At 41.8% G+C, this 13023-nt stretch overlaps 1 protein-coding gene across 1 annotated transcript; it reads right to left on the bottom strand.

Annotated features, from left to right (window-relative positions):
• Positions 1 to 4989: 4989 nt before the first annotated feature.
• NUDT11 (nudix hydrolase 11) lies at positions 4990 to 10451 on the bottom strand. The gene is made up of 2 exons (XM_007193608.2): positions 9809 to 10451; positions 4990 to 5795 (listed from the first exon to the last, which is right to left on the bottom strand). Coding segments are annotated over exons 1-2 (495 nt in total). The 5' UTR covers positions 10303 to 10451; the 3' UTR covers positions 4990 to 5794.
• Between the last annotated feature and the right edge of the window lie 2572 nt (positions 10452 to 13023).

The raw sequence follows: 13023 nt of genomic DNA, 5'->3' as shown, positions 1-13023 counted from the left end.
AGTGTTGTTCCCCTGTTGCTACTAGTATCCTGGAGCTACCAGGCCCCTCTTAATTGCTCACCATTAAGATCCCATTGTTTTTTCAAAAATGCCCTTAGGCATGAATGTTTCCAGGTTCTTTTCCAAATAAATTCAGTCCCTTCAGGCAAAGCTGCTGTGCTTAGTTCTTATGGCCTGCTTCTTCACCCAGGCAGAAACTTCAGACAACTATACCTGAACTGGGGGTGGATATAGCAGGACACTTTTCCTGCAGTAACACCCCATTGGGCATTCAGCAGAGATGGTAACACCTGGTTATTTCAGCTTGCTTGTCTCCATGTAGAAACTTCACCCTACAAATGAATTTGGGCAGAGGAGATTGGGATCCCACTTTTACTGGCCTCTCATGCCTGATGTCAAGCCCTCACCCTATAATTGGGAGTTAGTCCTCTAGCCCAGGCTTGCCTGGAATAGTGCCTTGGCAACTGTGGTGGAATAAAAGACACTGGTGCCCACCTCCTGGGATGAAAGTATAGCCCTAGACTAGGAACTGGGGGGATAGGGAGCCCTCGTCTTCTTGAGCACATCCATATCTGGAGTAAAGCTTGTCACATAGAGCTGGGGGAGATGGAACAGGTTATAGCTCAAATGCCAGATTCTATTTTTACAGAGATTTAGTAGATTTTTTTGAACAAATGTTTATCCATTTGCTGTATGCCCTTATGACAATTTCTAGGGACTTTAAACGTGTGTGTGTGTGTGTGTGTGTGTGTGTGTGTGTGTGTGTGTGTGGTATGTGTGTATGTATATACATATTTGTCACCAATTAAATGGTGTTTCACTGGGGAGTGGGCCCACCAAGATCCTCACACAACTATTCTGGAAGTCCTGCACCCACCCTTAAGCGTTGATATTCCTCAGGGAGATTTTCACTGTCCTCTCTGTATATCCTCTCCTGGATGACCTTGACCCACCTCTTCACCTATTACCCATCTACTGATGATTCCAAAATCTACACTTCCAGCTCATTCTTCTTTCCTAAGCTGCTTGTCTATGTATCTCTGGCCTTTTGGACATGTCCAAGTTAATGTCCCTTGGGTACCAGAAACTAACAGTTTTAAAACTAATCTCATCTTCTCAGTCCTCCGTAACTAATGCTTTCCCTCTATTAGATTCCACCTAAGGGAATGGTACCATCAACTCAGTTGCTCTAGCCAGATATCTTTAAATATATCTATATCTACCTCTCTCTAATCTCCTACATCCAATTAATCAACTCATGCCCCTTTAAACCCTACAAATTTCTAAAATGTGTCCACGCCTATAAATATACTCAATTACCCTAGTTCAGGTCACCATCATTTCTCACCTGAACTACTATCACAGTCTTCTCTCCCTTTACAAATAGTTTTCCATTCTTCAGACAAACTGATGTCATGTCTCCTCTCCTCAAATCCCTGAACAAGTCACATCAGACCCTCTATAATCTTTTTCTTACCCCATTGACTTCATCACTAGGAGATCCTTTCTTCTTCTCTACATGCTCAAACTATGTTCCAGACATAATGAACAAGTTCCTGTTCCTAAAAGCATCATACTTTATCTGGTTTCTAGAACCTCACACCTGTTCTTCCCTCCTTCTGGAGGAATACCCTCCCACTACTTCTCCTGGCTAAGCTCTGTTCACCCTTCAGGTGAAGGCACTTTCTCTGAGAATCTCTCATCCCCGCTAAACTAGGTTAGTTTACTATGTGCTGGCAGAGCCCACTGAATCCCCACTATCATAAAAACTGTATATTTTGTTGAGATTTCTTGTTTTGTCATCTGTCTCCCCAATACACTGAGAGCTCCAATTGTAAGGACTGAGGTACTAGATAAATGCAAATATTTTCCTATTTATCTACCAGGTTAAAGCTAGATGAAAGAACACAGCTTAAAGACTCGAAATTTTATTGATTGGGACATGATAGAGGGTCTTTCTTCATATATAACATATTAAGATTTAATTCAGGATTATGAAAAAGGTAATTGTAAATAGACTTGGACAGCAAGGTGCTCTTGCGCAGCAAAGTATTGATATTCCTGGGAAGGGTTTCCTTGCTCTAAACAGAATGCATCCAGGACTGGGTTAATTCCTAAAATGCCCACTAGGGATTGTGATGCCATCTCTGATACCACCTACTAAAAATGATTTTGCAGTCCATTTATCTTTTGTAACACCCAAGAAATGAGGTCTAAGTTTGAGTGCGTAGACAAAAGGAAAAGAGAGAATTGATACCAACTCTGTTCCAAGTCCTCTATGCCCTCAGCACTGGCCCCAAAGAAGTCTAAACTTCTAGAGGTCCTGCCTGCTTTTTCACACTGCTGTGTAGGATTATACAGGGGCAGGGTGTTAAGTCTTCTTGGACCATGGATGGACATTTTGGTTCCCTATGTTTACTATCCTGGGAAGAGGTGGAGCACTGAGTTCACTGTAAGATATTGTCAGCCCTGTTCTTCTTCATCTTAACATGAATCATGATCTTTGGAGTAATACGAGACTGAATTTCTATATCCAACCCATCACATTCTAGCCCTTTGATCCATTCCATTGATTTCAGGTTCACATCTTTGATTCCAGGAATATAAATTTGAGACACTTTGAGTACTTTTTAGAGATTGAGTTGTGGGAGCAGCTTTCCCTTCTCCATGGTGAGGATCAGTTTATCCATGATTTGAAACTGCAAACTCTCAGGTTTTTGGTAGTGATGGGGAGTGGGGGGTTGAGGGACTTTCCTAGGCCATTTGGAGTCAGCCTGCATTAGGGAATTGGTCTAGCAATGGAACCTAGAGAAGGTATGAACTGTGCAGTAGGTGTAAATTGTGTTCTTTGCCTCACATAATCTGGTAATCTTCAATAAAATCTCATCAAAAGTTACGGCCTTGTCTCTGGAGTACTGTAGGAAATTAGGGATGGATAAGGGCACATTCTGGGGTAAAAAGGTAGAAGGGTGAGAACAGGGTTCCATTTCCTGAGTCCAGAGTGGTGGTGTCCTTGTTTACCAGTTGAAAAGCACTGTCCCCAGAAGAGCACATGAGGGTCAGAGGCTGCAGACATGGTAGCTTGCTGAGGATTCAGAAAAGACAGAGGGAACTTTCTGGAAAACAAGGTAGTAGCAGGCCTACTTTTAGCCAATACATTGCAATGTGTGATTTAACAAAGGGGCACTCCCCTCTGAATTGATACTTCCCCCTCCCCTGCCAGCCCCAGTGCTTGTTGAGTAGAAAGTTTGTGTGGGAATTAGACAAAAACCAAACCAAACCAAACCAAAACAAGCCTATTCTGCCCTACATCAGGACTTGGTAGAGAGCTTGGTCTGGATTTCACACCCAAGTTTTGTGCCATGCCTGCCTCACTTGTGCAGGAAAGAAGTAGCACAAATTCCATGACAGCCCTGAGCATTAGCCTAAAAAACTGAGGAACAGCAAGGTGCCTGTGTGGTATTGCTTAACAAAAGGGGTCATGGATTTTGGGAAATATTCTGGAGGAAGGGGCTCACCTGTGCCATCTGTGTCTGGGTTACATATGTTTATATTTGAAAAGAAAAAAGGCTGGAATATATACACACACACACACACACACATATTTTTTTGAACTTGGTTATTCTGGGTAGGGGGATCATGTGTGATTTTTGATTCATTTATTTTGGGGGGAATTTTCCAAATTTTCTGAAATTAAGATGAATTAATTTTGTAATCAGGAAAACAATTCAATTTTTTTAAGGTAAATTGTAGAATGGGGAGTGGAACCTAAGCTTATGTCCACCACTGGGGTTCAAAACTTTCTGGTCACGTCTGACATACTGATGCGACTAAAAGTCTTTTTACATGTAGAACTGGGAGACCTCTAAGGAAACAACTCACACTAAGGGAAGAGCAAGTCTGCCAACATGTCAGCTCAGGAACAAAACCTAGGTTTTTGGAGGGGAGGAGAGAGTCTGGCAGGCTGGGCTATAGATTGATGTTCCAACCAAACTTCTCTACTTAAGTCTTAGGGATAGAGGGGGCCTACAAGTAAACTCTGAAGAAAGTTTTTTCAATTTTTATTATGGAAAATTTCAAACATATACAAAAGTATAGAGAATAGAGTAATGAACTCCCAAATATCCATCACGCAGCTTCAATAATTATCAATTTATCACCAATTTCATTTCATCTATATGCTCACTTACTCCACCCTCAGATTATTTTGAAGCAAATATCAGTAGCATATCACTTCATGTGTCAAATTTACAGTACATTTCTCTAAAAGATAAGAATAAAAAAAAACATAACCACAGTACCATATCACACCTAAAAAACCCCAATATGTTGGGGAGGTGTGTTTTTATTTCAAATTCTGTAAAGGCTGGGGGAACAATTAATAAATAAATACATTTCACTGGTAACATGAGGAAGGGTGTAACACTCAAATGGAGCCCATTTTTTTCCCGATGTAGTTGCTTTACAATGCAAAAGAAAGAAAACTACCATATTAAAGCCACTTTAGGGCCTTTGTAGGGACCTGGGGAAGAGTGCTGACATCACAAACCCCATGGCAGAACTCCATAAAACTTCCTCTGAACACCTTTGTCATTTTCTTAAAGTTGATCTCCTGGAGGTAGCTGACCCAAGTCCTCTCTAAATCTTTCATTTTCGGTACCCCCCCAACAGAAGTTTTTTTTTTCCCCCCAATGCCTTTGCCAAGTGACAACAATTTAGTTGTCTTTCAGTCCTCTGCATTCTCACATGCAGAAACCAGGGGGGATGAGGAGCTAGCTGATGTATTGGAAAAGGGGAGGAAAACTGTGGCCAACTGAATCACTAAGAGATGCAAAAGAAACCTAGGCAAACTAAGTGGCATGATTAACTTTGGAAACTGCCTATAGCAGTCTTTGTTGCCGCTGGCATCAAATAATACAGTATACTGAATCTGAAAAATAAGAAAAAACATCTTTTCTACAAAGAGATGTTAAGATTACATGAAAGAGGTGGTTAGAGCAGTGCAAAAACATTAAATTTATTATTTGTATATCATTTTAAAATTTTTATAAAAAGCACATTATCTTATGTTCATTATATTTATTTTTATAGTTACTTTTATAGCAAGTGATATTTTTGAATAAAATTTTAAGCAAATTAACAACAGTACAAAAACACTGAAGTTGTTACACAAAGGACTGATTCTACAAAATGTTGCCTTAAGTGATGGGTAATCTTAAAACTGTGCTAGCCACTGTGTGGTATGACTTAGAAATATGAGTAATAATTCTTGTCCTTGAATATCTTACAACTGCCTTGAAAAGTTTCTGAAACACCTGATACAGAAAAGCCACACACGTGGTGCCTGGACAGCATATACTCTACTAGCACCAGATTGGAAGGGGAATGTTTTGCCATGTAGTGATTATAAAATATGAGTTGAATCAAAGAACCTTCAGTGATGCCAACCATATTTCAAGTAGTGTCTCAGATGCAGAATATGCAAAGAGTAAGGAAACGTGGTCCTTGCTCTCAAGGATATCATAGTCTAATGAAGAAGGCAGACATATCAAAAAAGCACAATAAAAGGCTACGGGTGCTGAATAAGAGTCTGTTCACATACAATAGTACAATCACCAGGGCAAGAGGAGTCAGTGGAATAGACAGGGAAGGAGTGTCCCAAGATGTAGGAGGAAAACCAGATGAGCTCTCTCCTTGGAAACATGGAAGTGCTCACCTATACTTGCCAATTCCATTCATCAGTGGTTCACATCAATGACTCTTTCAAAACAATCCTGGACATCTTTGCTGTTCATCTGGAGAAACAAACCAACATACAGTTAGGAGGCTCATACTAATTTAACAATTCTTCCAATTGATAAATTTACAAAAGGTTTATTATCTGCATCACTCACTTTGCATTTGGAAAGCCTTCACAGAATTATCTAATGCAGATGCAATGTGAGTCTGGATCAGCAGCTGAGGGAGTTACAGATCAGTATATGTTACAAAACAAAAAAGTCAGGAAAGCAGTGATACCAGAAGTTTTGCAAAGGGAGGAGTGGTCATCTAAGACATAAAAAAGTCCTAAATTCCATGTTCTGGACTCTAAGCTTATGGAAATTATTCAGGCTCGTTCCTACCCATCAAAAAGTTTGTGGTCTACTGGCCACACAGCCATGCAAATAGAGAAGTACAATAAATTGTGAGAACCATGACACACACAGAAGAGGGTATGTTGACCCAGGTGGTCAGAAAAGGCTTCTCATAGGAAAAGTTTATGAAGTAACTATTTTTATTATCTTCAATTTTATATTTAAAAACCCTGAGCATCAGATAGTTAGATAACTTGGCTGAAGTTACAGAATTAACAAAAGCTGGAAGCAGTTTTCAACCCTAGGTCTGTTTGACTTCAAAGCCCAATGTAGTTTGATGTATCACATCAAACTCTCATAAAAATGTCAAGTTTTATTTCAGTCACCATAGTGACTTTTCCATTTCTCATAATGCTGTTTGCCCATAAAATCTGTTAAATACAGTGTAACAGTTTATCAGGAGACAACTACCAGGAAAATACTGATGAAACTCTGGTAGTGCCTGGTGGCTTCCCCATATGGGACGCCTGGAAGTAAAAGCTCTGCCCCCCCAAATATACATTATTTGTGTGTGTGTACACATACAGACACAATTTCTTGAAAAAATTTTATACTTTATAGACATAGCACTAATTATTTCCAGTGTTTCTATGTATCTACATTAATCTCTAACGTTTTCTCGCTATACATTAAAATAATAAAATATTTGAGCAGCTGAAAATATATGCTGTTTATAAAACATGCAGAAAATAAATCTGATTCATTTCTGCAAACTTCAATTATCTATGGAGAGTACCCTTTCTCCGTTTTTACCAAGGGGAGGGCTGAAAAACCAAACAAACAACATATAAGTGACTTTTTAACACTCTTAGAAGGAAAAAGAATCCCAACTGTACATTAATCTTTGGAGCGCTGAGGTGGTAGAAATTTTCTATATATGACCTCTGCTCACCTGTTTAGCCTGAAACACTTGGTCTTAAAGAGAAAAAACGAAATCTCCTTGGAGCTTTAAACTATTTTAGGCTAGGTTCCAGAGAATATTTCACAAAAACTACTTAAATGAACCTAACGGTCAATCCTAAAAAATAGCATGACATATTCTAAATGTTTCTGGCAAAAAACAACAACGACAAAAAAAACCAACCAAACAAACAAAAAAAAAACAAACCCACAACATATTTATAGGCTAAATTCTTTAAAACGGGTTAATATGAATACTGTACATTTTTGCCTTTGTCAGCTAATTTAAGAACCAAATAAGATGATGCATTATTACCTCTAAGAATAACAAGTTAAGGCTCCAAAGTATTTGTGACAGCATTTCAGGTGGAAGGGGTTTTTATCTGCAAAAATATCTGTAAAATAAGAACCCAGTATATCTGCTGTGTTAATGTTAATGTAGAATTTAAGAATCTTCTTGAATAACTAGGTTATTGGGGGAAAATATCTTTGGGTCTATTTGAGATTGAATGAATAGTAAAAGTCAAATTGTTTGGAATTAAAAATATGTACTCAAATATATATTCGATATATATCACTTTTGCAGAGAAAAATAGAAAAATACACAATAACCATAATTAATTAAATGATATAATTCAGATAATAAAACTGTCATTGGTTTTAAAAACCCACTCATTTTTTAGTTTACTTTGATAGCATTAGTACCGAAAATGTTTTGTGAACTGAAACTTGTACATTGTTTATCTGTGCTTGAATGTGTAATAAGATTTGTTTTCAAAAGAGTGGTACTGAATTCCTTTAGAAAGTGGAACAGAACCCACTTTTTAGAAGCAATCATATAAGCATGTTACCAATTTGTAGAATTAAAATGCAACCAAATAGAGAAAAATATTTGAGTATTTTGAGGAACAAAATACGTATAGCACACAAGGGGGCAGCACAAAAGAGTATGTGTTCTAAAGTTCAATATAAAGTTCAAAAGCAGAACTTAAAAGATAGGAGGGCGGAGTATGGTCTTAAAAGATAGGAGGGCGGAGTACTGATTAGGAAGAGGAATGCAATGGGCTTTTGAGTTACAGGTAATATTAATTTCTGGATCTGAACTCTGGTTACACGTATGCGCTCACTATATAAAGATTCATTAAGCTGTAAAGATTTGTCAACTGTTCTGTATGTATGCTGCACAACAGTAAACTATGAATTAATTTAAGAAAGGTAACTTCCATTAAATCTTCAGCAGTAATTGTGTTTAAAAACAGGTTACTTTGAGGACTAACAAAATGTTTTAAACAACCATTATTTTCTACCTTATTTATTTACTAGAAGGATGTTTTAAAAATGCTTAAGCATTATATAAGGAATGACCTTTCCACCCTGATGTCCTCTTCAGAAAGTAGATTTTCCCTCTACCTAACTGCCGACATGGCTAGAGGAATAAAGGTAGTTCCAGAAGACAGACCTATGCACTTTAGATAGGATCCCTGATTTCAAACAAGTACTGAAGCAAATGTAAGAGCTTTTAATTCGGTAGCTTTTAAGTCTGTCATGTGACACAAAACCTTTATCCTAAATCTTCACGAGAGATTGTTCAGGCGTCCTGACAGTTTGAGAATTCTGTAGCAGCTGAATATCAATAAAGCTAACTCACTCAACTGGGATGTAATTACCATATAATATTCCATTCCTTTGGCTACTGGCATTCAGACAAGTTTAAGTGGACTATCATGAATTCAAATATGTGAACTAACTTTCTTTCAAAGACTAGTTTATAATGAGAGAACCACGGTTGTTCTAGGGCACTGAGAAAGGAGCAATGGGAGTTGGAAGTTGAGCACACTAAACCACACTCAGAATACAGTTTTCATAATATGTACATATCAAGATATGTACATAACAATACCTTCCCGAGAGGGTCTTTATTCTATAAAATAATATTTTATAGAATAAAATTCAGGCTCAATGGGAAATGGCCATTTTAAGTAAGAAGTAAAAAACTACCAGTTGTGAAAATGTTCTGAAAATCGAATTATCGACATATGAATTAAGCAATTTCAGAAAAGGGCAAATTAGATCACATATCTGAAGATAAAATTATTGTTCAGTGTGGAAAGAGCACATGATGTAAAATTCCTTAAATACTTCTTTGAAATTCCAACACTTGTCCTTCAAACCAATCACAGAAGGGCTTGCTGACAAGGGCTAATGCTGTGAATGAGAAAACAACTTAAGAGGAAAAATTAATGAAATTGCCACACAACCAAGGTGATCAGATTTTAAACGCCTTCACTACAAAAAACCCACAAGACTGGTACCAAAAGTGCACATACACACACAGACAGACGCAGACACATACGGACACACACACACGTGTGAACTGTAAAAAAAAAAAAAACAACAAAAACCACAATACGTATACACGTGTACACACACACACACACCCGCCCCCCAAAGACTGGGTCAGCAGTTAAGGCACCTTTATAAAAAACAAACAAACAAAACAAACAAACCAAAAAATACCATGTGGCTTTGGCTTTCCGAAATGTGTTACAGTGCTACCAAGAAGCGATTCTGAAAGCATCTGAAAAACGTGCAAAATGTCTGAAAACAGTGCCTGGCAACTGAGACAGTTTGCAAGCGTGATTCAGAGGTCTGCCAAGGAAACAAAAGAAGCCTCCCTCCTCCCGGTGAGACCGCACACGGCACCAGGGGTGCTCCGGGCACTATTTACTGTCAGGTAGGTGGAAAGCAAGAGTCTGTGCAGGAGCGGTACATACTAGGAATCGCTCTCTGGCAGGGACGGGGCCATGGAGTTTCCACTGGTTGGGGAACCGCCCAGCTTTAGTTTTTGCAGATATTCGGCATGCACGGGCTTGTGGCACTGGAGAACCTTGATCGCATCTTCGATTTTGAACCACTCTCGCTTCCTCCCAATGCTAACCGAATCTTCCCAATCCTCCAGAATCTCAGTGACAGTCAGTACATACACGTACGTTCTGTGCTTGCGATCTTGGTTCTGCTCGAAAATGCCCAGGAGCCGGCCTAACTTCCCCTTGACTCCCGCCTCTTCGTACACCTCGCGGACGGCAGCACCGCCCGGCTCCTCCTCGGGCTCCACGCCCCCGCCCGGCACGATCCAGCGGTCCGGGTACCGACTGCTACTCACTAACAGCACCTCGTCCTCGCGCTCGCTCCGGAAGCACAGGCACGCCGCCCGCTTCTTGAACCCCTCCGGGTCGTAGGTCCGCGTCTGGTTCGGTTTGCACTTCATCCTCGAGGCCGCTCGCCGCTGCTCGGGTCCCCGCTGCCGCCGCCACCGGGCCGAGGAACTCCGAGGTGCCGCGGAGAGAAAGGGCCGCGGCGAGGGGCGGTGAGAGAGAGGCGTCTCAGCCCGCGAGCCCCGGGAGCTCGGGGAAGATGAGGCGGGGGCGGGGACGGAGGCGGGGGCGCGCGAGGTACGTCAGTCGGTCCTTCCCCCCGCGCGGCCGGGGGGTCCCGGGCGCAGACGCCTGAGTGGAGGAGGCGCCGCCGCCACCGCCCCCATCCCCGCCTCCGCCCCGGAGCCCGCCACTCTGCGCGGAGCCCACCGGCGTCTCCGGTGCGCGTCCCCGTCTCTCCCTCCTTAGCCGCCGGGGCCGAGGTTGAGCGAGGTGAGGCGCATTCGCGGACGCGTCCGCGTCCCCGGGCACGTGCGCGTTCCCGTCGGAGGGCGTGGGGCGGGGGTCTCGCGGCTCCCGCAGCGCGCGGCGCCTGGGGCGCACTGCGCAGGCGCCCCGCACCTCCGGGCTGGGAATCTCCGTCCCCCGGGGTGAAATGCACCGCCTTGTGACTTGGGCCAAGCTTGCCTCCACGTGTGCCTTCGAGCCCGACGTGGCTGTGGCGCGGTCGGACGCTTCTCCTCACCCTCCCCACCAGGTTGCAGGCAACACACACGCAGTCGTTTTACACACAGGACGGACGGTCAAGTGCGTATGGTCCTCGTCATCACCCATAAGGTAGAGTACCGGCTTACTTACAGGAAGGCCCCGGTTTTGTCAAGACGATCCTCGGTATTCTTGACAAAACAGTACCTAATCTTTGCTGAGTCATATCATGCAGTTTTGTTTCTTCAACAGGTTCTTCACCTTGCCAGGCATCTTGGCACAGCCCATAAGTGAACACCTTTCTTGAACCCCTATTGACATCTTACCTAACCTCTGGTCCTCGGTTTCGTCAGCAGTAAACTCCTCACCTACTTGGTTCAGACCTTTGCACTTTGGGTCATGTTCACCCAACAGCTGGAGAACCACCCAAAGCAGTGCTTTATTAAATCCCAGGAATCTCTCCCCTCCACGCACTCCACCCTTGTCTCTCTTTCTCATTGAGAAGTACTGGTTGAGGCTTTGGGAAACGTGCCTCTGGCAATCCCTTCATATTTTGCACTTTGATTTTTAGGAGCCTCCTGGCCTGGGACTACAGCAAGGCCACTTGGTGCTCTCTCACCTCTGTCTGGTCATCCTGTCCCCTTGGCCAAGAAGTGGCCCTCCCACAGCCCCAGATGTAACAACCTAAAGCCTTCCCCCTCCTTTGTATTTTTTCTTATTGTTTCCCTGCTCTCACAGGAACCTATGGAGAAGACCTCTGATATCCCCTCCCTTTTGCCTTATTGCGACTTAGGCATCTTTGTCTCTCTCTCACCCACAGACCCTCTGCTGGCATCAGGCAAGCAGGATCACAACAACTCACTTTTCCAGTGAAATAATCCATTCATCAAGGGGAAACTGAATCGGAAAGGTATGTGGAAAATGGTTATGAAACATACAGTCCGGTTTTTAAATAACAAGTTAGTTCAGCTTGCCAGGGTCTGTTCCACGCCGTGTATATCCAAATAGCTCATAAAAATGATTCTGTTCCTGGTGGCAAGACTACCCTCAATATCTAGAGCATAATATGACAAAAATATATGGGCATAATATAATAAAACTGTATGAAGAAAATGATAAAATGGAGAAATGAAGAGAATGACCTCAACCAATAGCGATACTAGTGCTAATGAGCATATTTTACCGATATATGGATCATTTGGAGGAAGGCAACATACCATGATTAAAAACAAACTAGGAGGACTTCCCTGGTGGCCAAGTGGTTAAGACTCTGCGCTTCAATGCAGGGGGCACGGGTTGGATCCCTGGCTGGGGAACTGCCTTATGCCGCGAGGTGCGGGCAAAACAAACAAACAAACAAACAAAACAAAACAAAAAACCCCAAGACACTAGAAAAATAGATTTCAGCACAGGCTGTGTACCTCAGTGTGCCCATACTCACAAATACACAAATGATGTTAAACAACTAGAAACAAAATCCATTATAGTCAGGATCTAGGCAAATATACCAATTCTCACCCATATTATTACATATCATTTTAGATTTTCTTTCCCGTGTAATGAGATTGTAAAGAGAAAAAAGCCTACCATTTTGGTAAAGAAGACAAAATTGTCATTCTTAGCAGATGGTAGGAATATATTCTTGGGAAACACCTAAGAAACGATGTAAAAATAAATTTCTTTAAATGGTAGAAGTTAATAAACATTAACATTTAAAATCCCAAGAGCTTTCATGTATGCCAGCAATAACCCTGTAGAAAATATAATGGGGAAACGATGACATCACAGTAGCAATATCAACCACTACAAAGTAAACAAAATACCGAGGGATCCTAAAAAATATGGTTAGGGCGTTGTAGTAGAAAATGATAAAACTTGTACTCAACTCTAAAAGATATTTGACTAAATCAAGAGGAACTTTAGCGAAGCTGGGAGATTGGGCTGGTGTCTGCAGGGAGGTGTGGACCAAACAGGCCCCAGCCACATGACAAGTCTGCTTCACAGTTACCAGGTACTATGTCCTTGTCTCACAAGAGGTGCCGTTTTATAGTCTGCTGCATCACTCCCACATCAGATTATGCCTATGCAATATGTCTGTGCCGGGGGTGGGGCATATTTATTGGAAGGGG

This window comes from Balaenoptera acutorostrata, chromosome X (assembly GCF_949987535.1).
Source record: "Balaenoptera acutorostrata chromosome X, mBalAcu1.1, whole genome shotgun sequence".
In the NCBI taxonomy this organism is placed as follows: Eukaryota; Metazoa; Chordata; class Mammalia; order Artiodactyla; family Balaenopteridae; genus Balaenoptera; species Balaenoptera acutorostrata.
Note: the sequence above shows the minus strand (reverse complement) of the source record. Positions and strands in the feature narration are given on the sequence as shown.